Here is a 27,372-nt window from a genome sequence, read left to right as displayed (position 1 = left end):
CCGAATGAATTAAAAGAAATTCAGGTTTTGTTGAAGAGAATCACATCAGAATGTGATTTTTAAAAATTGCGCTTAATGGTTTTCTCCATAAAGCGACGATATTTTTGATTTTAAGAATAAGAATAAAATACAATTGTTAGTAACAGTTTACTTTTTTCTATAAGAACTAGGTAATTATGAATATTACGAATACGGGCATGCTATGGCGCCATCCAGCGCTGGTTTTCAGTCATTTTCTCTTCCTGGAATATTGTGCGGAAGTAATTGTCACTTTTATCTGCCGTTATAAAGAAACGATAACATGATAAAAAAAAGAAAAAAAAAAGATTTTGATTTGATTTGCTATCATCACCTTATCTATTACCCTCAACAGTAAGCCATCAAAATGATGACCCACAAGAGCCCCTGTAATTATAATAAACTCCAGTAAAGCCCAATCTTAACTTTAATTGAACTTTGTAATTAAGATTCCCTTAAACATCTCCCTTGAATTTTAACACTTTAAATTCTAGCTGTTCAGTATTTATAATTGCAGTAAAAATAACGGGAGTAACCGTACAGAGGGCAGTCGAGCAAAAAATTAGAATGTCCCTCTGAGGGTCCTGCCCTCTCCCTCTCCAGGAAAATTACAAAGAAAATAATAAGAAATCTTGTGTAATACCAACAGACAGTAGGATTAGCGGATGCTTGTTTGTTATGCGTTTTTTTATTCCCGGGTTTGTTGCCGTGGTAATGGTTTTGTTTCAGCCTGGGTATGCATTCACATTTTTCTATAAAACTAAGGTGAACTGGCATTTACTGGGTAATCGTGTACCACCTTAAGTCACATCTTCACTTACCATCTTTAACCTATTGCAAACCTATTTTTAATTTATAATAATTATTAGATCCCACAGTGGAACAGCGTCAATGTCAGGGTGTCAGGATCGAAGCAAATGGAATTCTACAGTCTCTGCTTACTCCGGTGGGAAATAGGCGTGAGTTTATGTATGTATGCATGTGGAACACGTGTATGTATGCAGCCATAACACCTTGAGAAATGACGTAAATTCAAAAATGTTACATTGACCTTCAACAAGTTTATCCATTATAATTACGTTGAATAAATGATTCTGACTTCTGATTTCTGATTTCTGGAACAGCGTGATAGAGTGTGCTCTATACCCACTCCTTGGTTGGTTGAGAGGAGGCCTGTGCCTAGCAGTGGGACGCATATAGGCTGTTGATTTCATGTATAGGAAGTATTCTTATCCTCATTATTAAAGCTTCCAAGAACAAAACCACTTCACGCCTCATTTTTTACAGTGCAGGCAGAGAAATCGTCATTTAAAGGGCAGGTATGTTTACCCCGTTACCGGGAACATTGGAAGTTGGAACTAACTGATGATGAGCAGGCCGTAATGACACATAATAGGCTGACACAGACGATGATGCACAAATAATGACGCTCTGCACACAACCGCCGCGGATAATCCAGTAATGGACGGTAGATATATATCGCGGAGAGAAATGTATTGAGGAAGATAAGATGAACTACGGCCTCTGTGGTCCAATGGTTGAGCATTGTGCTCACTATCCGGAGGTCCCGGGTTCAAATCCCGGTGGGGAAAATCACAAAAATCACTTTGTGATTCGTAGTTTGGTTAGGACATTACAGGCTGATCACCTGATTGACTAAAAAATAAAATGATCCGTGCTTCGGAAGGCACCCGTTGCCGTTGTAAGCCGTTGATCCCGGTTATTACGTACAGATGTAAGTACGTACGTAGTCATTACATGAGTCATATCAGGGGCCTATGGCGGCTTAGTAATAACTTGACATCAGGGTTGATGGGGTTCGTAATCCACCTCACAATCCACACGATAGAAGAAGAAGAAGAAGGTGAACACCCGTATTCATAGTACATAGTGTAGTTATTCGTAGTACAGGGTCCATATAATACCAGCGGCGTGGTTCACGCCGCGACTTGTGCTGAAGTGAGGCCCTTTTATCTTAGGACCTCCACCACCACCTTATGATCATTTCGACGAACATTTCGAAAATTTTAAATTATATTATTGTCTTGTTTTTGTGTGTGGCGTCCTTTGTATAATAAACTACCACCGGGCTGGTTATTCGAACCAGGCAAGATTTGCCGCATAAGGCATTAACTACTCAGCGGGTAATTTTGTGCCTACAAGAGCAGAGCCTCTCCGAGTTATGGTTATATTTCAGTAATATGCCTCCGTTACGTCCAGCGCAGTCCGTTCCGTTCCATTCTGCCAAAATAACGCGATGCACCGTCAATTTCCTAAAGTAACCGGTATAGGAACGTATTGTTCTAAACAACAGTCCTCTATTGTCCGTCGCAGACGGTTTCATAAGCATTTTCACGTTTTTTTATTCAAGCTTTTTCACAAATGAGACGTAGGTAGGTTCTTATTCCTTTTATTTTCTATTGGTATAAAATATTTGGTATTCGGGGGCAGAAGTTCAGATGCTTAAATAGCGTATCGGCGACCTGAAGTTTATGACGTCTTTAGCCTGGTGTCACCGCACCAAACGCCTACAAATACCATATTACGTATTATAGTACACTAAGGCCCGTATTTATAAACCGATCTCAATACCGCTCTCAAGAGCGATATCAACTGAGTCACTCTCAAGATGTAAACAGCGTCTTAAGTGCGACGTTAATTAATAGACGAATATTGAGCGCGTATCACATGATATCGATCTCAAGTTCAGGATCTCAAGTAAACGTCCTAATTGAGTGAACTATAGACCGAACGAATCAACGTTTCGTTCCTGCTTTAAAAAAATATTTCGGTTTAGGGCTTCAAACATATTAAAAATTGTTCAATTCTTTACTAAAATGTTAAAATTATTATAATTCAAACGTAAGTTATTTAAATTTATTATAAAAACGGTCATTTAACGTTTTAAAAATAATTTGTTATGATTTCAAAACGCAATGTGTAGTGAAAACAAAACGCAACAAACATCATTCTCAAAAAAAAAAGACGCGTCCTTCGCAACCACTTGTTTTGTTTTTGTATAGTTTAGACTTTAGTTATCAATAATAAACGTAAAGTAATTACTGTCCATAACGATGTCAACAATTAAGAAGCATATTTTTACTCCCCTCGAGAAGAAAACTTTTTTGGATATATTGAAAAGATACCCCTCGGTGATAGAGAATAAGGATACCGATGGCGCTTCATTACGCGCAAAAAATGAAGCTTGGGATATTGTAACCAGAGAATACAACGCAAGCCCTCATGCTACCAATCAGGTAAACAAAGTTATTTAACCTTTGGTGCGCGATTTCCTCTCGCTTTTTGCTAGTTTTTTATAATTGCATCCTTGATTTTAGGTTACAAATAAACAACTTAGGAGATTGTGGATGAACCTCAAGCAGCGGCAAAGGGAAGCACTGACAAAAGAACGTCAACATCGGCTAGCTACTGGAGGAGGGCCTGCAACCAGTGATGCAGTTGTAGACCCAGATGTGTCTGAGGTGGCCCCTGCTCTAATAGTTGGTATCGATGATGCTGTTGACTCTGATACAATTCCAGGTAAGTAATTTTCTTCTAATATAGCATCACGCCTATATCGCCGAAGGGGTAGGCAGAAGTATATAGTAAATACAAAATCACTACTTGCCAGCTATGTTTAAGTCTGAGGGGTGAGCCTATGGCCAATGGTCTAGAGCCAGAGCTGGGATTCAAACCTGGCAGTATGTTGTAAGCCACACATTCTCCAAAAACAGCTATCATCAATTCTATCATTTTTAAATATGTAAATTAGATCTTTTTTATATTTCTCTGTTTAAATTACTTTGTTCCAGTAACCGCTGACCTTGCCGTCCAAGAAGTAAATATGGACTTGCAGCCCGTCTCTTGTCTTCCCCCAACTTCTTCCCAAATACCATCCACCAGTGCATTTTCTTCATCACCATTCCCATGCGCTGTTGTTACACAAGCACCACTTGCCCTTGCCCCAACCCGGACAACATTGACACCACCTCCACCTGAAGTAGGTCCACTACTGTCTCTCACTACAACCACTCCACCACCAGCTCTCCCTACAACCACTCCACCACCACCTCTCCCTACAACCACTCCACCACCACCTCTCCCTACATCCACTCCACCACCACCACCTCTTACTGCTTCCACTCCACCACCACCTCTTCCTACATCCACTCCACCACCACGTCTTCCTACCCCACCTCCACGTTTTCCTACTCCACCTCTTATTAACCCATCAAATACAGCTACCCAAACTTTTCAAAGGCATAAAAGTTCTATTCTGGATAAGGAATATAAAGACAGACAGAGACGGGCTAATGAGATTCATGAGTTGGAGGTTTTATTGTTAAGAGAAAGAATAAGAGAAGCAAAGGCGAGAGCAGACCTCGCAGAACTTCAACTGCAGCAGCAGTGTTCGTCAGGTACATCAGTATTATCTACTTGCTCATCATACTATTTTAAAAACTAGTATAGCTTTGTTAAGTCCTGGGATAATTAATAACACTTTTCATCTAATTTGTTTCAGATACTGCAACTGATGCCTGAAGAGGGGATGTGGCATAATATAATAAATGGAATATTGTTAATTTATTAAATAAAAGCATATAAGTCAATATATAAAATATGTTTTATTAAATAATTTCAAATACTATTCAATCACAAAGCACTGCTCATAAAGATTATTGGTAATAATTTTCAACAATTGAATTTCTAATTAAAAATCCAGTGCTAGTGCTTGGTATTAAACTATCTGTTTCTTCTTGTTCATCATTCTGATTCTCATCAAAAACCATGACATCATTTAAAATTAATGACAAGTTGTGTAATACCGCACATGATACAATTATATGAGAAACAGTTGACAGTTTGTTACCTAGGCCTCTAGATAAACAGGGAAACCTCCGCTTCCAAATGCCGAATGTTCTTTCCACAACATTTCTGGTTTTTATTTGAGCTCTATTGTACCGTACTGAGGGAGCATCTTCGGGGGCAGGTCTTATAGGTGTGAGAACAAAAGGTAGTGTAGGATACCCATTGTCTCCGACAAGTCTTCCATTTAAAATACCCTGCGTGTATTTTATGTAAACTGATGACATTTGAAATATCCTAGAATCGTGCATGCTGCCTGCCCATCTGGCTACTATGTCTAATATTTCCCTGCGGGGCCCTGCAACAACCTGGACATTAATAGAAAAATCTGATTTCCTATTTCTAAAGACTTCATGGTGCTGGCACCCTGGTGTTGATACAATTTTAACATGGGTACAGTCAATAGCTCCATCGATCCCGGGAAGTCCAGGCCACTATCCATGTCTACCCATCTCTTTAAACAATTCTCTGTTTCTGTTAGCCTCTGCTCCTCGGGGAAACTTTATGTAGTGTGTATGCAATTGAGCTAGCAACTTTGAAACCTTCGTAATAATATTTGAGGCGGTAGGCTGTGATATGTGCAGTAAGTCTCCACAGACTATCTGAAAAGGCAAGGTTTGTGTAAGTCATTTATGTAAAATTAAATTACTACCTATTACTAACTTATTCCTGTCCTGGACACAGGCTTTCTTTCATTTACTCGTTTAGAAGGATATGGTGCATTGCTCTACTGTATTCAGACCTCAAGATGTTCAGATACATAGTAATTTCGGTGTTCATTGTGCTGTCACTTACACTTTTTAAAGACAAAAGTAGAATAATTAGTATTGAATAAATTCTAGCTTACCTGAAATGACGCTGTAGCATAAAATCTCAGAGTTAATAAAACTGCTATTTCCGGAGCAATCGGTAGACCTCTGTTGTCCTGTTTTTCTAAGTCACTTCTCAGTAACGATGTTATAAACAATACAGATTCTTGGCAGAATCTGTATCTTTTCTGGAACCGATCCGCTCGCATTTCAAAGGGATTTTCGGCGTCCCTGATATAAACTTTTGGCAAACGATACGCATCTTGCCATAACAAATCGTCGTAATGATCTAAATCGTCGTAATAATTGATTTCTTGTAAAATATTTTCTAATTCCATTATCGCGAGATCACAAAACCCGCACTCAAGTCACGGTTTGACGGCACTCAGCAAACACGATCTTAAGTAACATCTTGAGAGCACTCTTGAGAGCCGAGTTTCGTTTATTAATACGGCGTCACTCAGTTGATATCGTAACCCTAAACGCGCACTTAAGTTCCGTTTATTAATAAGGACGTCATCTTAAGAGCTCACTCAAGATAGATCTCAGAGATAAGAGCGGTTTATAAATACGGGCCTAACTCTCACCTGTTCAGGCCTCAATCCTGGCGGCACCCAAGTATATTCCTCAAGCGCGCATCCTGAGTCATCGTCGCTCTGAGAGTGTCTGTGAGGGTCTCCTGGCTTCATCAGTCTCTCTGCGTGCTCCAACAGCCCCCTGAGTTTCCCCTGTGGAACGGGATGGGGAGAGAGGGACATGGCAGATTGGGGAGATTGGGGGGACTGGTAAGCTGGAAGTTGCGGAACGCTGTGCGAATGCGAATACTCAGGGTATTGACTTCTTCGGAAATTGGGGTAGGAATAAGGGTGCGGGGAGTTGGACTGGCTTGGCACTGATGAGCCGCTGTGCGACGGCTGTGGGGATGGCAGGGATGGGAGTATGGGTAGATGCGGGGATGGAGATGACGGTGCGGGGGGCGGCGGGGACGACGGCTGCTCGTGTAGCGGGGGCGGGGATGAGCCCGTCGGTGACACCACGCAGTTTCGGCACACCGGTCTGGAATAAAAGGTTGTAGTTTAGTTTCATTTTAGAATTCACTATCAACATTTATTATCGTTAGATGACTCTTTTAAAGTATATTATGGCCTACAAACAGGCAGCAGTCATCTTTAACACCTTAGTTTAGACGTTTTTGCGGTCGATGACTGTGCTGGTAGTAATTATTAATGTATATTAATTTAACTATTTAGTAGTAAAGGTATCTTCTGGATATTTACTAACTTAGTAATTAAAAACAAAGACGTTCTTGTGCTGCACTTTCTTATTCTTTTTGTTAAGTAAACAAAGCAGACGTTGGAGACGGACAGTAGCGCAAATTATAATTCATAATTAATAATAAGAAAGCAGGGTCCTCTAATACCAAGACGTCATGGTTCGCGCTGCGACTTGTGCTGAGGTCCTTTCTATTCAGGTACGTCCTACACCCCTACGTATTAGATCATTCCCTCTAAAGTTTTTTTGTTATTGTTACTGTGAAAATTTTAAGAGATAGTATTGTCTTGTTTTTGGCGTGTATATAAATAAATTTATTTATCTTATAGCTCCTCAAAAAAAAAACGTCTCTACTAGTATTTATTTATTTAATAGTATATTCTGACACTTTGATTGTGTGTTATGTTATTGGTATTACTTTAAAGCTTGCTTTTGCAGCTTCTTTCCTCGGCTAATACAGGTTTGTGAGAAGCTGCAGTAGTTTAAGCGGATGAGACCTATGTAAAAAAATTACGATTCAAAGTGTAACTATGTTACCAGCGGAATAATATAATTTTTGGTTTTTATAGTTTAAATTTGAAAGTAGTACCTAATACTAATAGAGTATTAAAGAACTCTAAGCTTAGTAGCGCCTCCATAAATCCATCGTATAACAAGTTCGATTCCATCAATAACCCAACACAATAGATGTCGTGACGAGTCACACATACCGAACTTGATCGATGTAACTTACCGCACTAAACCAACACAGATTTATAGCAGTCCAATTGCGCGTGAATAATCGCTTAATTTGAACATGATGTATGGTGGCAATAATACACCATCATGGAATGGTCATTAGTTATAATCTGTGGGATTAGAAGGGTGTAATGGCCCTTGTTGATTGCATATTGCATCCGATCTAGTTAGATAAGTCGTTTTTAGCTTATTTAACATAACATAAGCTCACGAGGACTATCTACCTAGGACAAATAATCCAGTTAGGTAAGTCCAACTTTGAGAAAGAGATCTCTCGTCGGATCCAACTCGGATGGGCAGCGTTCGGGAAGCTGCGGAATATCTTCTCGTCCAAAATACCTCAGTGTCTCAAGACGAAAGTCTTTGACCAGTGCGTGTTGCCAGTGATGACCTACGGCAGTGAGACGTGGCCGCTTTCTATGGGTCTCGTGAGGAGGCTTGGTGTCGCTCAGCGGGCAATGGAGAGAGCTATGCTCGGTATTTCCCTGCTGGATCGAATCAGAAATGAGGAGATCCGCAGGAGAACTAAAGTCACCGACATAGCTCGGAGAATTGCAAAGCTGAAGTGGCAGTGGGCAGGATACATAGCGAGGAGAACCGATGGCCGCTGGGGCGGAAGGGTTCTGGAATGGCGACCACGTGTCGGACGACACAGTCGTGTCGTGTCGGACAGTGGGTAGGCCCGCTACAAGGTGGACCGACGATCTGGTGAAGGTCGCGGGAAGCCGTTGGATGCGGGCAGCGCGGGACCGTACGTCGTGGAGATCCTTGGGGGAGGCCTATGCCCAGCAGTGGGCGTCGTACGGCTGATGATGATGATGATGAAGTTCACGAGTGTTATGATCTTCATGATATGGGCTATAAACCGTTACAAATAACACTAGTATTACAGTTGTGCTGGTATACATTAATAGTTATCTTTATGTTTGTTCCAATTATTCCTGCATTAATATAATAATTGAATGTACAAATACCTAGTTATATAAATTGTTATACTTATTGTAAATTATTTTATTAACTCGTATTAGTAACTCGCTCTGTAAACGTGTCCTCTCGTTTGACGTTAGATGTCAACTGTCAACTCAACGATTCGCAGTCTGTGGTTAGCGCCAAAACGTACGGCTTTGTTACTGATAATGTTAAAAAAATATTTCTATTTAATAAAAGATTTACTTGTTATACTAACATAAAGTTAGTATTTACACGACAAATCCCTTTCCTGAGTAATAGTCTAACACGAGTATATCTCAACATGAACAAAACATGAAGTTAAAAACAGTACCTAATTGACAAAAGTTTTTATATTCTGCAGGAGATTTTTTAATGATTAGTAGTTTTCTTTTACTTTTATGTCTAAATTATGTATACTTGTTCTCATTTATTATGTTTAAGCCTAAAAAATATGCTGTAACTCTCCTTTAAATTGCCCAATCCGCCCAATCCGGGTCCATATGTGTTACTCACCTTATATTACCAACCTCCTACCTTGTGGAATGCAATATATGATATATTATTATGATTATGAACTAAACACCCACATCTCACAGAGCTTTCTGTTACAGTTGTTACACCAACGTGGTAGGTGGTGAGCCATATCGCCGTCTATAATATCTTGGATAGATTTGCATAAAAGCACGAAGCACGAGTATCGGTGGGCACGGGTCATTCCGTCAATGTTATCAATGTTATCAATGTATTTATTCATTAACAATATAAATTGTATTTGAAATTTTACATATGTACCTATGAATTTAAACAATCCAAAAATATAACAATTGAGCATCTAAAAGCCAACAACTTAAAGTGAAATCAACATTTATCAATATTTCGACGAATTTAAAAATAGTACATATATTACTAATTAATATCAACGAAACATTAAATTAAAAACAACTTAGTCAATAATTACAATTCAAAAACAATAAATAAAAAATAAACATGTACAAGTCAATTTAAATACAACATTATTTTTTCCTTATAACTTTTAATAAAATACAATAATTTGATGTTACCCAAAGTGTAACTTTCATATCCCTTGTATAATTATGTTAAAATTCGTCAACACTGTAGCAGCACTTTTCCAAAAGATATGCTTTTAATTTATGTTTGAAAGAATTTATATTAGTAATTTCCTTGAATTCAATAGGCAGCTTATTAAATAGTCTTACTGCTTGATGTCGAGCACAGTGTTTTACCACCGTTAATGTGGGTTTAATAACATAGTTTAAATCTTTCCTTCTTGTGGCTAACCGGACTCTCATTTCATTGTCAGTCTCAAATAAATGCCTCCACTTAATAATATCAGTCAAGAGAACAAAAATGTATAAACTTGGGACCGTTAAAATGCCCAAAGATTTGAAATGAGGTCTACAGGACTCCCACTGAGGAATACGAACTATAGTTCTTATGGCCCTTTTCTGAGCTACAAATGCTTTATTTACATTATACGCGTAGCTATTACCCCACAGTTTGATACTGTATCTTAATCTGGATTCAACCAGGGCATAATAAACACCTTTTAATTGTTCTAAAGTCAGTTCATCCCTTAGGCTGCGAAGCGCATAGCACGCAGAACTAATAGAGTTTGCCAATGTGTTAAGCTCTGGTTTCCAGTTTAGAAATTCATCAATATGGACTCCCAGAAACTTAACATAATTTACACTGTCAATCGAGTTCCCGTGCAAAACAATGTCCAAATTATCTTGGTTGCGTGCTGTGGTTTTAAACAGTAAGATGTTTGTTTTACCAATGTTAAGCTTAAGATTATTATACTTGAACCATTCGTCAAAAACACCTAAGGCCCTGTTTACCCTTGAATTCAAGTCCTGCACATTATCGCTTGCTATAATGGCATTAGTGTCATCCGCAAAAACTACCAATTTTATGTCTGGAATAAGGTTACATACGTGTTGTAACATATCGTTAAGAAATATGATAAAAAATATAGGGCCCAGAACTGAGCCCTGGGGAACGCCTCTAGTAACTTTTACCATCTTCGAATTATATTCCCTTTCAATCCCGTTACTAACTTGTCTAACCTCGACATACTGTTTCCTGTTTAGTAGATAGGATTTAAACATATCTAGGGCTTTATTCCGGATGCCATAGTGCTCCATTTTACGGATGAGTATGGCATGGTCTACAGTGTCAAAGGCCGAGCTAAGGTCAAGGAAAACTCCTGCAACCTTTTTTCTTTCATTAAGTAGTTTTGTCATATCATTTATAAGAGTGTCTATGGCGGTATCCGTCCCTACACCTCTCTGGTAACCAAACTGTCTCATATGCAATACGGAATTTTGATATAAATGGCTCAACAATCTGGACTTTAACAGTTTTTCAAAGATTTTGGACAAAGAGGGCAATAGCGAAATAGGCCTATAGTTTTTTGGGTCCATTTTATTGTTCTTCTTGTGAATTGGCACCACTTTGGCTATTTTCAATTGGTCGGGAAATAAACCTTCCTCCATACACAAATTAAAAAAATAAGTAAGGGGCTCCGCTAGAATGTCAATGTTATCTTTTATTAAAGTAATTGGAACGTGGTCATAGCCGAAAGATTTTTTCGTTAACATTTCTTTAACGATTTTAGTAACTTCCACCCTGTTTGTTCTTCGACATTCCATATCTGAAGTTACTCTTGTAGTGCTATTTTCTAATAAAGTTGTGGCTCTTTCTAGGTGTAGTAAGTTAAAGTCTGAACCATGGTCGAAAATATCGCTAAAAACATTAGCTATCTCAGCGGGGTCATCAATTATATTATCTTTCTCTAATTTAAGAAGCAGATTTTCCTTGTTATTTGATTTTTTATTTGTGTATGTATTGACTATGTTCCAAATTTCTTTGACGCAATTTTTTGCCTTATGTATACGTGTCTGTATTGATTTTGCCCTTGCATTTCTTAATATCTTTTTGTATAGTGTAACATATGTTTTCCGGTACTTCAACTGGGTATGATCATTATGGGTTTTATCAAGTAAACATAACACCCTTTTCATCTTACTAGCAACACGTATACCTTTTGTTACCCATTTGAGTTTGTTGCACTTCCTTAATAGGATTTTCCTTCTGACTCTCTTAAAGCTAAGTTTAAAAATATCTATAAAAGTCTTCAAAAAGCTATTAATCCCAGTTTTTTCCCAATCAACATTTTGTATTTTCTGCCTAAATGTGGCACAATTTTTATCATTGAAGATTCGTGTATAAACATAGATTACTTGTTGTTTACCAATTTTCGCAGTATCATTATGCGTACTTTCCACCTCAACCTTGCTAATGATCGCACCATGCCCGTCAGATAAGCCATTTTGGTCTACAATGACATTTTTTACATCCCCTTCAGGGATGTTAGTAATAATGTTATCAATACACGAATATGATCCGTTCCGTTCAAAAGTTTTAATATTAACTAAATGTCTAAAGTTATAACTATGTATTAAATTTAAGAAATTATATTTATTATTATGAGTTTTCAAAATGTCAACATTAAAATCACCACAAATTATACAATATTTTTTGAAGAAGTGCTGTAACAAAGATTCTAGTTTGTCAAAAAACACGTCAATATCCTTGTTATTTTGGTAAATACAAAATATGTTCAGATTTGTATTCAAATCTTTTACACCACAAACTTCAAAATACTCCAATTTGCTCAACGTTTTGCAAAACACTAGAGGTTCTACTTTTCTATCTTTGCTAACAAGTATTAATGAACCTCCTCTGATTTTATTTGTCCTAGTATAGTATGAAGCCAAGTCATATTGTTCAAAGTTTAACACGTTAATAGCTTGTTCATTTAGAAAGTGCTCACACAAACAAACATAATCAAGTTTCCATTCTGAGCTGTCTAAATATAATTCTAGTTGGTCTTTCTTTGTATTAAGACCACAAACATTTTGGTAGAAAATATTTAAAGTTACATTTGGCAATATAATTAGTGGCTCAGGTATAAGCAAATCATTAACATTATTTATTTTAGAATAGTTATTATTATTTGGGGTAGGAGCGTCTGAAGCATGCAAATGACTGATGTTTGTATCAAAGAAAAAACTGAATCTCAGTAATAGGTTTCACCAGGTGCACCATTTTCATTACGTCATTAAAAACAGTACACAAACCATGTCCATTTAGTAATCCCGTGTCTGTGTAAAACATAGAAAAATTGTTCTCTAAGTTTTTATTTGAGTCGACTACATAAGCATATTCATGATTCATCGCATCCTCGTAGAGCATGTTATTAAAGACTTCAACCCGGCAGTTATACAAATTAAAGAACTCTCCATACTTATATGTAGGTGCACAAATAATAATATTTGTGTGTTTGATTACTGAAAGAGTTTTTCTAAAACACGAAACCAGTTCTGGATAATCTCTAGTGGTAAGGAAATCATTTTCACCCAGTAACACGATACAAAAATCTTCTAATGTAAAGTTGCTCAATTTACTTTCCAATCCCGTTAACAATCGGTTAGTTTCGCAATCAGCAAACTTGTAATGACAGAGCTCATATCTTCCCTGAGAAATGTTCAAAGCTGTGGCCAAAACTTTGTTCGACTTGTTTGAACTTACTATGCACATTTTACTACGTCTAGAGGTAGTTCTAATTGTTGTGGGCATTAGCGGTGACTGTATTTTAGTAGGTATACCGTCATGCTTGGCTAGAGTCTCCGTAGATCTATCAGTAAGTGGACCTGGATTCGATTGAATTCTACCAGGGAATACGTCTTCATGTTTATCTGCCACAACATTCCCCAAAGTGCACAGTTGATGTTGCTGTTGTGGGAAGTCATCAGCTTCGGGACTCAACGTAGGCATAGTTTTGTTAATCTTATTTTTATTTTTCTTCTTTTTTCCATCAGATTTTAAACAAAATTGCGTCAAACAGTCACTTTTCCTCTTGTAATGATTTAATTCATCAACTAAATTGTACTTTTCCGATAGTAAATTCTCTATTTCGTTCTCCGCAGACTCAAGTTGTAATTCCAGAGTAGAGACCCTTTCTCTTAGTTTTTCTATTTCGATAGATTTAGACAAATTATTTAACTCGGGGCAGCTTCTTCCGTGGTTTAAGGATGTTTTTTCTACATCATCGTCATCGTTGTCAGTATCTAGAGTTGACGATAACGAACTAAAGGAATTTGTGGTCGATACGTTTACTATGACATTTTCCTTCCGTCTTTGTGTGATATTTTCAAACATGACAGAAGTTAAATTTGACTGTTCCTCAGGAGATTGATTAATGTTATCTGATGTGCTCTCAATTACTAGTTCAGTTTCGGTTACTGTTAAAGGGGGACACATGTTCTGACTACTGGGTGTTATTTCACAGGAGTTTATGGATGAAGAAAGCTTATTTTCCAAGGTTTTCATGGGTGTCGCAGGTTTCTTCTTTGACACAATAATTTCAGGTTTTGTACTAAGTTTACTAGCCGATTTGGTATTTATCGGAGTACTAGTTTTCCTGTTAATACATATCTTGCACCTCCAATTAATTTTCTTCTCAAATTGTAAAATATTATAACGCTGTTTCGATATACTTGAGCAGTTATCGAAGCAAAAATGTTTTTTACAGACACTGCATTCAATGTAGTCGTTTCTTTTGCATTTCATTTTGCAAATATTGCAAGTTAGAATTTTAGTCGCCATCCTGATGTTATTAACAGTGCTTGCTTTTAAAGGAGTAGTATATGGCAAGTTTATATATTTGTAGTATATCTACTTAGTACTAGATAGCGTTGTATCAAACACAGTCGCCAGTGGCGCCCTCTCTTGATGAGAAGCGTAGGCTAGATGGCGCTAGTTAAATTTTCGATTTTTATCGGTCTTTCATATAAATGGCAATACTGCTTGTCCTTACGTCAAACTGACAATAATGTCAGTTGAGTTGTCAAATTATTAGCCACACCTCTTAACACACAGAATCCAATCAGCTGTTGTTTTAAATGAATTTTGTATTTATTGGTGGTTTTAAAAGCTGTTATAATTCAAATTATGTAGTTCAACAGTTAAATTTGTCCATACCCAGTCCTTTTGTGATGTGTAATCTTCGATTTATTGATGGTCAATGATATCACCACACTTCGTTAATGCACTGCTATAATCTGGATGTATTTATGATTCCAAAATGTAAGTATTTACTAGATTTTTTAATTTTAAAACGACAAGCAAATTTTTGTGCGACTGTTTCGGAGGATAGCTCCTCCCTCTGAAACTTTATATTACTTCAGTCCTTTATATTACATTTGCCATTTACCTATTTAAGTTTCTTTTGTAACTATTTTCTTTTATTTTGGTGCAATAAAGTATATTTGTATTGTATTGTACTTAAACTAATCAGTTCAAGTCTAAACTAATCTATCCAAGATTTGCATAAAAACTAAGAAGATTTTTTTCGGACAATCAGGGGGGTCTTCTTCCTCTTCTATCGTGTGGGTTTTGAGGCGAATTATTTTCAGGGGGGTTAAAATACCACATCAATTCATCTCAAAAAGCAATATTGCAATTTGACATTCGCGCATATAAAAATAAGTGCGCAATGCAAACAAATGTCAAATAGCAATATTGTTAGATGAATTGCTTCTATGTGGCGTTTTTAACCCTCCGTAGTTTAAAATGATTGTCCCCACCGCACGGGGTACGTAACCCAGACCATCAGATCGTGAGCTGAACTCTCTAACCAATAGACCATCGAGGCTATTACCCGGGCTAATTCCACGCCTGTCTTAATCTTGATGCAGTTTTTACTAGAGGTGACTGCCCTGCCACTGAGAGCGTACTAAATTATTTGTTTAGAGTTAATTGGAAACGGTATTCGATTAGGTTTGTTAGTATTACCTGGAATTAAGATTTGATGGCCGAGTATTAAAGCGGTTTGGATTTTGAAATTAAAATCCCGATCGGTCTAGGTACTATATTTATTATTATTATGTATGTCGTTTCTATATCTCGGGCCTATGGAGTCCCCGACTTTTGGAAGGCGTACATGGGGCCGAAGCCAACACGTAGAGGCTTCTTAAGACAATTTATTCTAAATGTGGCCTGACACCAACCGGCGATACAAACAGGGATACTTTTTTCACTATGGGAATGCCATGCCATCCTGAGATCATGGCACTTGCAACAGTGTCGAAATATCGGGAGTCTCATATCCCTGATTTAAACGCGGTAAGAATCCGTTATTATGTGTTTCAATTATGCTAATAACCGTGTAAACCTAAAACAATGTAAAGATGCATATGTCTATTATCCATTAAATGAGAAGGTTAAACGAAGGAAAATCTGTACAGCGCCATCTATATTGTTTCTGAGGAATCTTCTTCTCTCGTGTGGGTTGTGAGGTGGATTACCAACCTCATCAACCCTGGTGTCAGGGTTACTATCGAGCCGCCAAAGGCCCCTGACATGACCTTGTGTGGCGGCTTCCGAAGCACGGATCATCTTGCTTTCGGGCAATCAGGTGATCAACCTGTAATGTCCTAATCAAAGTAATTTTTGTGATAATTCTCCTCCGGGATTCGACCCCGGGACCTCCGATCGTGATCTTAACGCTCAACGACTGGACCGCGGAGGCCGTTTTCGAGGAATGTAGCCTGAGAAGTTGCTCATTCTTTACATCCTTCACCACGCAAGGGATAAGGAACGCACCACAGCTATCCCACAAATTCATTTACTCTCAGTAATTTCACGACTACCTCAGCAATGTTCGTCGGCACGGCTTCAAGACATGTTATCGCTGGAATCGACAGGCGATCCTATCGTTAACGATTGTATCGCTCGCTGCGATTGACGTAGCAATAAATACAACCAATACGAGCAGTACAACACTATATACATGACAATGGCTGACGAAGCTACGGAATGGATTGCTTGTGCTCTCTGATTGTTGAATAGTAAGAAATTTTCGCAGCCACGATGGATTTGTTAGGTTAGCGTGACGGACTTATTAGATTAGATTAGATTCATTTATTTCACATTTTAGACACAATATAAAACAGTAACAACATAAATATGATCGTCGAAAATGATAACAAAAGAATGTCAACAAAGAAGGTAATAAATTAAATTGAAACGTCAAAAGAAAATAAATCAATACAATGTCATGGCTAATATGAGTAATAAATTAATTATGTATAAAATAAAATTACATTCACTTGAATGTAATTTTATTTTATACTAAATTTTATTTTATATATTTTATTTTTTATTTTATAAAAAAAAAATAATTAATAAAAATTGACATTGTATTTTATTGTAAAAGTAATTACAATAAAATCATAAAATCATAAAATCATAAAATCGTGAACAGAATATAGCTTCATATACAACAAAAAGTTTTTTAGATGGTGGCCGAATGATACGTGACATTAATCATTTTTAATGCTAGTGGGTGGTTGCTCATATAAGTATAAGCACATAATAATGAGAGGTAAGAGGTAATCATATCGCTACAAAACATAACATACAATCACGCCAGTAATAATTTTGAGGTTGTCATCTATTTCGATGTGCCAACTTCATCGTAGTCGATTATAACAATACACCACAATGTTATAAATAACAAAAAGTGCATCATTGACCAACCCGCAGTGGAGCAGCGTGGTGGAGTATGCTCCATACCCCCTCCGGTCGATTGAGGGGAGGCCTGTGCCCAGCAGTGGGACCTATTTAGGCTGCAGTGGAGCAGCGTGTGACGGGCAATGAGATGTGGTAAAACACATCCATACATACATAAAATCGCGTCTATTTCCCACCGGGGTAAGCAGAGACTAGGGAATTCCATTTGCTTCGACTCTGACACATTTCTCTTGCTTCCTCCACATTCACCAATCCTTTCATACTCGCACGCCGGTTCAGAGTAGATCGTACTGAATCTTTTCTAAGGACGTGTAAAAACTGATATATTTATACATGTGTGTGTGAGAGAATATAATGCTAATTGTTGTATGTAGTTGATATACTGGTGGCAGTAGGCTGTGGTATCCATGTCCATGTCTATTAACTTTTCGATGCCGCGCGTTTGAGATTGATAACCTCGTCAATTTGGAAGACTTATCTTTTTTATTCTTTATTACAATTAAGTAAGATCAAGATAAGATGGTCACTGTGGTCCTGTGGTACACCGGCTTGCTTCTCAAACGGAGGGCGCAGGTTCGAACTTCGATACCGGATTTGCACCATGATCATCATCATCATCAGCCCATTAACGTCCCCACTGCTGGGGCACGGCCCTTCCCGATGGATGGATAGGGAAATCGGGCCTTAAACCATCACACGGGACCAGTGCGGATTGATGGTTATTAACGACTGCTGATACAGCCGGGACCAACGGCTAAACGTGTCTTCCGAAGCACGGAGGAGCTCGAGATGAAAACTTTTTTTTTGTGGTCACCCATCCTATGACCGGCCTTTGCGAAAGTTGCTTAACTTCAATAATCGCAGACCGAGCGCGTTTACCGCTGCGCCACCGAGCTCCTTACTTGACCTTGACTTGCACCAATGAGTTATTAATTTATCTTAAGTGCAGTTTTCACGGTTGGCTCGAGCATTATAGACGGCGATGCGGCTCACCACCTATCACGTTGGTCTGACAAAAACCTTGGTTAGGTGTGGGTACAGTCAAGAGCAATAACATACTCACTTTACAACCCTGTCGCACTATCATATTTTGACGTTTAATAAGACTTACGGTTTTATTTGTCAAAAAAATATTGTGACATGGTTTCAACATACGTACATAAACTCACGCCTATTTCCCACCGGGGTAAGCAGAGACTATAGAATTCCATTTGCTTCGATCCTGCCACACTTCTCTTGCTTCCTCCACATTCATCAATCGCATGGTTCAAAACAAACACACATGACAAACATACATGGTTTCAAAGTGTATATATATATATATATATATATAAGTACTTACTCGTGAATGTACATAGTTCATCTTGCGACGGATGGGATATAGCGTAGCTTATGTTACAATTAGATTATTTTCCATCTTACGTTCCTCGAAAACAAACTTTAAAAAAGCGCTTTAAAGATTTTCCTTCATATAGCCTTCTAATTTCATGAATAACAGACGTATGCATCTTTTATCTTTTGTTTTTGGGTATAAATAATGACCACCCGCTATTATTTAGGTAAGCGGACCCTGTCGTCAACCTAAATTGAGCAAGGTGACTTTAAATTAAAATCTAACATGTTCTGAAACTCGTTACATTTAATAGACTACAAATTACTTGGCTACTTCAATTTAAAGAACCGTTCAAAATGATCGAATAATTTAGGAAAATATGTAAATTAGTTAACAGCTTCCGTGGTCTAGTGTTTAGAGCGTTGGGCTCACGATCTGGAGGTCCGGGTTCGATTTCCGATGGGGACATTATGGTAATCACTTCGTGAGACGGTCCTTTGTTTGGTAAGGACATTGCAGGCTTGAATCACCTTATTGTCCGAAAAAGTAAGATGATTCCGTGCTTCGGTAGGCACGCTATGCTGTTGGTCTCGGGCTACTAGCCCAAACACCTCCACCAACCCGCAGTGGAGCAGCGTGGTGGAGTATGCTCCATACCCCCTCCGGTTAATTGAGGGGAGTCCAGCAGTGGGACGTATATAGGTTGTTAATGTTATGTTATGTATGTACTTAAATGAGTTTAATGTAGATTAGAAGACTGGGAGCGTATTGGTAGGTACTTTACGTAGGAGGTTATAGCAATTTACAAGTCCCTGACTGTACATAATTCACTAAATTAAATGTACAAAAGGCCGGGTAATTCCTTGTAGTGATTGTCAGTGACGCTAAGCCGTTGTAGTCGTGGTGTAAATGCAAAGCGTATGACATGAAACACTGCTTTCAATACATACAAACAGTGTAGCAACTTCATGTATGACCCACGCATACACTCACATACGTAATCTTACGCATGAAGCTGAAATAAAAATATTTTCATTTTTTCAAAAGAAAATATTTTCATTTTTCAAGCTCAAAATCTAGGGGGGGGGGGGTTAAATGGCCTCCAGGAGGATTAAAAATGGCCACATCGAAGCAATTCATATAAGAAAGCAATATTGCAATTTGACATTTGCGCACATAAATGTAAGTGCGCAATGCCAACAAATACAAATAGCAATATTGCTTTCTTAGATGAATTGCTTCGATGTGGCCATTTTAACCACCCAGGCCTATCGTACTAATTAATCTAAAAAGCAATCTTGCAATTTAACATTTCCGCTTATAAAAGTAAGTGCTGAATCCAGGAGACACTTTCTTGTTTATTTTGAGTTATACCTGCCATTTTCATATGCACCGAAGAGAAATGGGACCAGTAATCAATACGCTAATTTATGGAACAGACTTATATTATAGGCAGAAATATTAATAGTCCTTTTAAAATTTTATATTCGAAAAAACGTTCGCGTACAGTACTACAGAATAAGGTTGACAGCACACGTCAAACAAATTCCATACCAACGAGATGAGTATTTGGCTCGTCGTAGTTAATCATTTATATTAAAATTGACAGCTGTCAATCAGTCCCTTTCCAATATGGCGGATGACTTAAAATAAAATAAGGAGGTGCATTGATGAATATTACGTTACTGTTTGAGGAGGTGTCTCGAATCAACACCAGTATGCTATCAACGCGCTGCTTGCAAAGTAGTAATTAAACCAGCAACGTAGTAAGAACAAGATATTTTGAATCTGTTCCGTTGCTTGTAAATAATATGTGCGTGTGTGTGTGGACTCTAGCTATACACGAGGTAGCCATACTGCTTATTGTATACTGTCCTAAACGCTGTGACATCTGTGTTACGCCGGTATGACTTGAATTATTCATGAAATCACCTCACTTTGTTTCAACCATTGTTTTGTAGGAATATCTTTACTAATAGCATAATTTATTTTGTGAACCTTTTGTCCGGTAGTGAAACGTGAATACTGAATATGCCTTTAAGAAATAATGGAGGTTAGTTATTTCGCATAAACTTCATAAAGACAAGTTTATCACCCCAGGGCCTCCTTCGAAATGTAAATGCAACTAGTACACTCATAAAAACGGTATTAAAGTCCGGTACAATGGTAGTTTACTAACGTGCGCGTTGACGTGGGGAGCATGTTTAATTTTTTCATGATAGGCATGTGTATAGATAGCGATAAGCTAAAAAAAAGATGACTTACCTTTTTGCCTATCTTTGTCTTACCTTATTGTCTTTTTACAATAAGATTCCCATTGACATTCAGAATTTGCCTTTCAACTGTTTTAAGACAGCAGTTAAACAGAAACTTTGCAAAAAAAGTTTATTATATTAGTGAGTATTTTGAAGATATGAATGCATGGGATTAACTGTCTGAGAACTGATACCCCAAAATTGTGGGATCGTCGGGCGAGAATTAAACACGTTAGCACCTTTAACACCTTTTTTTATTGTTTCCTTCTTAATAAGCACGCAGACATTACACTTTTTAATTGAAAATATTAACAATTAACGCAGATCAAAAAATAACACCCTTCCACCTCGACTCTCACCCAACGTCTCTTTTTAAAAATCAGTCGTCTCAATCCGTTCACACCGTTCATTTCACTCCGTTCATTTCAAGTCACTCATCCATCTTTTCTTTATACGTCTTCGTTCAGAAATCAACATTCAGCCTCTTACTTATCCCACATGTATAACAATATTTTATGTTTATTTTTTTTAAAAGAACGTCTAGGTCCCTGTGTCGAGGTTTTTCTTGCAGCTTCTTTTCCTGCTGTAGTAGTTTTAGGCGGATGAGACGTTCGTTATGTAAAAAATTGACGATTCAAATTGTAACTATGTTACCTACTAAATAAAGATATTTTTGAATTTGAATATCATTATCCTCCCCCCCCCCCCTATCCCACTCATCCATTTCTGTCAATCATCATCTCAGTACTCATATATATTTCATACCTCCTCATCACATGTCCATACCATGCTAACCTGTTGCTCGTCAATTTATCAGTGACCGGCGCTACTTTCAGACTTTTTATATATTCATTTACTGGTCTATATTTTTTGCCTATATGGCGTTAGTTACTTGGCCCGAATTACGTATTCACATATTCACTCAAATAACTTGTAATGTATACCCACATTGGTTATTAAAAGATGTGTTGCTGTTGCAGTTTCTTGTCATTTCTTCTTCTCAGCCATAACACCTTGCGAAATGACGTAAATTCAAAAATATTATATTGACCTTCAACAAGTTTATCCATGATAATTACGTTGAATAAATTATTCTGATTTTTGATTTCTTATTTCTGGTACGTAGCCCAGAAGGGGTCTTAGCCAAGTTGCAACTCAGCTGCTAAGGTCGATAAGCGACAGTGATGAAGCTAACTAAGCCGCAGTAGCATTGAAATGTCACCTTATGTCAATCACATAGACTTTTATCACTGTCACTGTGTCTGTGTGTCTTTTGCTGTGGCACTTTGTAATCGTTTGCAACTTGGCTAACCATCTCCTATTGCAGCGAGTGAATCATTCGCGAAAATCTACAACGTAGATACTTAGTTCCAAAAAAGAGTGTCTACGTACATATTTCTTAGATATTTTTTTTCATAACCTACAAACTGGCTAGTAATGTAGTGATGTATATAGGTGTTACTCAATTTTGGATGAAAATACTACAGTTAGCTAAGTGGCGACTCCTCCGAATAACAGCACCACTTCGGATGACTCGACGCCTCCTACTATTTGTAAAGAGAGGCGTTTCATCCACTGATGAAATACATCTGCGGATGAGCTGTCACCCAAGTCTATTAAAAGATGGTTTTCCCTTCACGGGTTGGAAGGTCAGACAGGCAGTCGCTTCTGTAAAACATCGGACCTCTCAAATCTTCCGGTTGGGTAAGTGGACCATGTGAAAACGAGATGATGAATCGTGCATTGATTCTATAATAGATAGACTTACATTTATTTAAGTGTTAAAAACTATAAGCAGGAGTTCATTTAACATACTTTTGTCAACGTAACGAACGACTAGAAACGCGTTTTTTTTAACGCTGCGCTTTCGCTTCTCGCTGTTCGCTTGCAGTGGAAGCAAGCGTCACGAGGTGAACACGGACCTTCCCACAGACCACGCGATGTGCATGCAAGGGGTTACATTATAAATAAAAGTAACCTTCACGTAGCTTTAAAATATCCACAATTTGTACAGTCATGAGCAATATCATGTACACATTTTAGAACCCTGTCGCACTATCATATTTGACATTTAATGAGGCTTATCGTTTAATTTGTCAGAAAAGTTAATGTGACATGGTTGCAAAGTGTATACATATTGATACTCGTGATCGTACACATGGCAGTCATCTGTGGACAAAATCTTTTGAAGCCTTTCTCTTTTTGCGAAGGCTTAAGTGAAATCTACGTCAAGGATAGCAAAACCTTTTAGTAAGTAGCATCCATTAATGGGTTTTGAAGACACCTCTATTAAGGTCTGAAGTGCTGCTGGATCAATATCATCATCTCCGTAGCGTTATTCCGTTTATACGGGGTCCGCTTACCTAACCTGTAGATTTAACAGGTTTGGTTTTTTACAGAAGCGACTGTCTGTCTGACCTTCCAACCCGCGAAGGGAAAACCAGCCCAATACAGGTTAGGTCACATACCTCTGAAACGCATTTCTCGGGTATGTGGATTTCCTCACGATGTTTCTCAAGGGCTGTTGGATTTTAGTGATAATTCCGTTAGAGTAGAAACTCAATTTCGAAATATTTTATTCAGTTTGTAACATAGTCACACTTTGAATCTCATCCGCCTAAAACTGCTGCTTCTTAACCTGTGTAGCTGAGGAAAGTAATTGCAAGATAAACCTAAAAAAAATATGACTGAGCTAACATGAATATCAGCAGTATAAGATATCTCCCTCTCTCTCTCTATTTAAGAGCTGCGCTCTTGTTGGTGGAGTAATCGCCATTCCTCTCTTCTTCCCGCCAAAACCTTCACCTCCCGATACGACCTGCACCTTCTCTTTTATTTGTTTCATAAATGTTATCCTAGGTCTACCCCTTCCTCTCTTCCCTTCAAATTTTCCTTCTATAATGTTTGTTATAAATGAATCGTGTCGTATCAGGGCATACTTACAATACAAGGAATAAAAATAAAATTGTTGTTCAAAATTCTAGATTAAGTAAATTAAATTCATCTTTTTTGGGGTTATGTATACGTTTTTACAATAAAATACCAGATAATATTTTAAATTTGTCAGAGAACAAATTTAAAGCTCACGTGAAGCTTACTTTATGTAAAAAAGCCTATTATAAGATTAATGATTACCTAAATGATAAAAATGTCTGGTATTAAATGTGTTCCTCTAGTTATTAAATAACTTGTAATGTACCCTCATTGATTTAAAAGATGTGTTGCTGTTGCAGTTTCTTGTCATTTCTTCTCCTCAGCCGTAACACCTTGCGAAATGACGTAAATTCAAAAATGTTACATTGACCTTCAACAAGTTTATCCATGATAATTACGTTGAATAAATGATTCTGATTCTGATTCAGGTGGCCAATCATATTTCCTCTCCGGTTCTCTATAGTCTTCAATATAGTTCTCTTTTCTTCAACTCTTTCCAGCACTTTTTCATTTGACTCCATTTCAGTCCAGCTTAATAAGATATAGACGACAAAAAAGAAAATTATTAATTTACAACCGTACATCTTCTGTTATTCCACGTATGTAGGGTAGACTTATAAAAGTAACTTACAGTTAATAAACAATTACGATGCAAAAACGTTATAATGAAAAGTGAATCTGCCCAGTTTCCCTTGTCAACATAACAACTTTTCACAAAAAAATCTATTAAAACTGTCCCACGATGCAGTAATTCTATTCAAATTAGGTTTTATCACTTTCATTACAGCGCCACAGATTAAAAAATTACCCACCTAACTCGCATGTGATTCGTCAACATAGCGTTATAACGCTAATTGTGGGTAAATTATAGTTAATAACGGTTATTATGCGAGGTAGCGTTATGGGACGGTTAAGTTCGTGTAATGTTGTCCTTATAATTAAAATAATAAAACACATTAAACAGTAGGGAAAATGAAACACTATCCACAACTTTCAAAGTCATAAGCCTAATAGTTTTTTTTAGAAAACGGTAGGGATTTTGTTCCTCCCGATCATAGCCTATAGATAGGCACTTCAATAAGCTGTCAATACAGCCACTATACAGTTGAACTGTAGGTACCTACCTACTTTTTTTATTAGATACCTATAGGTATCTAAAAAAGTAATATTGCTATTTGACATTTGTTTGCATTGCGCACATATGTGCAAATGTCAAATTGCGTTTGCACATATGTGCGCAATGCAAACAAATGTCAAATTTACCTTTGACCTAGAAAACTACCCAATTGGTGCGTCGGGGAGAGTATCTATCGTAAACGTAATTCAAAAATGTTACATTGACCTTCAACAAGTTTATCCATGATAATTACGTTGAATAAATGATTCTGATTCTGATTCTGTACGTTGTTTACAACTAACGCAACGACTATAAAATAATGTAGGTACCTGTAATAGGTTATAATTGCAACCTACACCCAAGCCTATAATTTAGAAAATTTCTACCTTTTAAACAGATTTATTTGAATAGGACTTCCCATAATTTTTAATTATAATATAATTTCCCCGCGTTTGTAATGGGCCGTCTTCATTGTCTCCTTAACAAGCGAAGTAAATTGTCCCTTAGGAATAAGGTGAAAATCTACACGACTTGCATCCGTCCGATCATGACCTATGCAGGGGTAGTTTTCGCTCACGCGAGTCCCTCTCAAATCCACCGTCTACAGGTAATACAAAATCGTTTCATGCGGAAAGCCACGGGAGCTCCGTGGTTCCTTCGCAATGAAAATCTGCACATTGACCTAGGTCTGCCAACCATTGCCCAATGGCTCAAATTAGCTTCCAAACGTTTTTTCGATTCTGCTCCGCACCACCCGAATCCCCTGGTAGTTGCGGCTTCCGATTACATCCCGCTTAGGGACGGTACTGAAAAGTATCGGCGTCTGTCGTGAACCATACATAATCATGTAAGGTCACGAATTATCTGAATTCTGAATCACATTCGAAAACTGAAATGTGTCATAGTTATATGAAATACCTATGGGGCAAAATACCCACAAATGGGCAACGTGCCCATAGCTGTCTAAATATAGGGTAAAAAACCAACGATGTTAGAATATGTGATTAGAATGTTTCATAGTTATATGAATACCTATGGGGCAAAATACCCACAAATGGACAACGTGCCCATAGCCGTCTGAATATAGGGTAAAAAGCCCACGATGTTTGAATATGGGGTGAAACCCCGCGAATGGCCTCCAACCGCCCCTTACAGCCATCCCTGTCCACCTGATTGCCTTGATAAATTCATCTGATTACCTGATAAATCACCACAACGATATTACCTACTGCAATGTTTTACTGTTTGTTTTACTATCCGTTTTACTGTTTACTGTCTGTTGTTCTCTTTATCGATTTGTATCGGATAATACAAATATAGCATAACTGATATCTAAGTAATTAGGAAAATATATAAGTATTATAAGACTTAACTGAATATTCTTCCTGCACATCGACAGGAAGTCTGATAAAACTGTTGTTGATTGTTATACCTGAAAACACACTGTTTCTTCTCTAATCTGTTCCTGAATAATCTGAATATTCACTGATTTCTGTTCTCTCCTCTTAATGCAATTTCATTTGTTCCTTTGTCGACTTATACCAAATAATACAAGTACCTATAGCATAACTGATATCTAAGTAATTAGGAAAATATATAAGTATTATTAGACTTAACTTGGGGGAGACCTATGCCCAGCAGTGGGCGTCGTACGGCTGATGATGATGATAAGACTTAACTGAATATTCTTCCTGCGCATCGACAGGAAGTCTGATAAAACTGTTGTTGATTGTTATATCTGAAAATACACTGTTATTTCTGCTCTGATCTGTTTCTGAATAATCTGAATGTTCACTGATTTCTGTTCTCTGTTCTAATGCACCTTCTTTTGTTCTCTGAAAATTATTTAGTTTTTTTTTCGTAATGACAGCCCGCCAAAAAGCATCAACTTTTTTCTGGCCAGTGTTATTATGACATATATAACCTACAAATCGATTACTCACTCGAGTAAAAATAAAATCGATATGATGCATTTTAATATTATTATGAATTTGATTATTTAAATTCGAGAACTGATTACAGTTCGAGACACTGCCCCGACGCAAGAATTATGAAATACACATGTGTTATGATTAAGTTCAGCATTCTAAACCCTGCTGTAGATTTTGAGTAGACTGTTCAATTTGCTGCACTATGTTCTGAACAGCTTGATAAGCAGTTTGTTGACTTAGACTCAAACTCTGTTTCATTGCTATGTCCTGTTAATTTAGCTGAAGCTGTTGTTGATTATGAAACAACGCACTGAATCAAAATTTTGCTGATGTTTTCAATAAACGTAAGCAGATACGTCTATTCTGGATAACTGAAAAGTATCAGTAATATAACAACTTAATATATCTAATATCACAACTTTCTCCAGATGATGTTAGCATGTTTGGTTTGTGCTGACAAATAACGACTGAAAAAGGACTAAAAATTTGAGCTATTCCAATTTGTTGCTACTGGAGGTACAGCTTAATA

At 37.5% G+C, this 27,372-nt stretch overlaps 1 protein-coding gene across 2 annotated transcripts; it reads left to right on the top strand.

Moving 5' to 3' along the window:
* Positions 1–2,901: 2,901 nt before the first annotated feature.
* Positions 2,902–4,616, top strand: LOC126381711 (protein diaphanous homolog 1-like). Of its 2 annotated transcripts, XM_050031165.1 has the most exons (4): positions 2,902–3,275; positions 3,357–3,558; positions 3,831–4,436; positions 4,541–4,616. In XM_050031165.1, exons 1-4 carry the CDS (start codon positions 3,093–3,095, stop codon positions 4,558–4,560), a joined length of 1,011 nt encoding a protein of 336 aa, XP_049887122.1. In that variant the 5' UTR covers positions 2,902–3,092; the 3' UTR covers positions 4,561–4,616. The 2 variants fall into 2 exon arrangements, with proteins under 2 accessions (XP_049887122.1, XP_049887121.1); XM_050031164.1 differs by having other exon boundaries at positions 3,831–4,559.
* The last annotated feature ends 22,756 nt before the right edge of the window (positions 4,617–27,372 follow it).

The sequence above is a fragment of the Pectinophora gossypiella genome, unplaced genomic scaffold, assembly GCF_024362695.1.
Source record: "Pectinophora gossypiella unplaced genomic scaffold, ilPecGoss1.1 Pgos_91, whole genome shotgun sequence".
Classification (NCBI taxonomy): Eukaryota; Metazoa; Arthropoda; class Insecta; order Lepidoptera; family Gelechiidae; genus Pectinophora; species Pectinophora gossypiella.
The sequence above is the reverse complement of the archived record's forward strand: the minus strand, read 5'-3'. Positions and strand labels throughout refer to the sequence as shown.

Bases quoted from the DNA above. Each gene is read 5' to 3' on its own strand.
- LOC126381711 (XM_050031164.1), top strand. From the start codon at position 3,093: ATGTCAACAATTAAGAAGCATATTTTTACTCCCCTCGAGAAGAAAACT. The intron at 3,276-3,356 runs GTAAACAAAGTT...CCTTGATTTTAG, and splicing joins GCCCTCATGCTACCAATCAG to GTTACAAATAAACAACTTAG. The intron at 3,559-3,830 runs GTAAGTAATTTT...ACTTTGTTCCAG, and splicing joins TGACTCTGATACAATTCCAG to TAACCGCTGACCTTGCCGTC.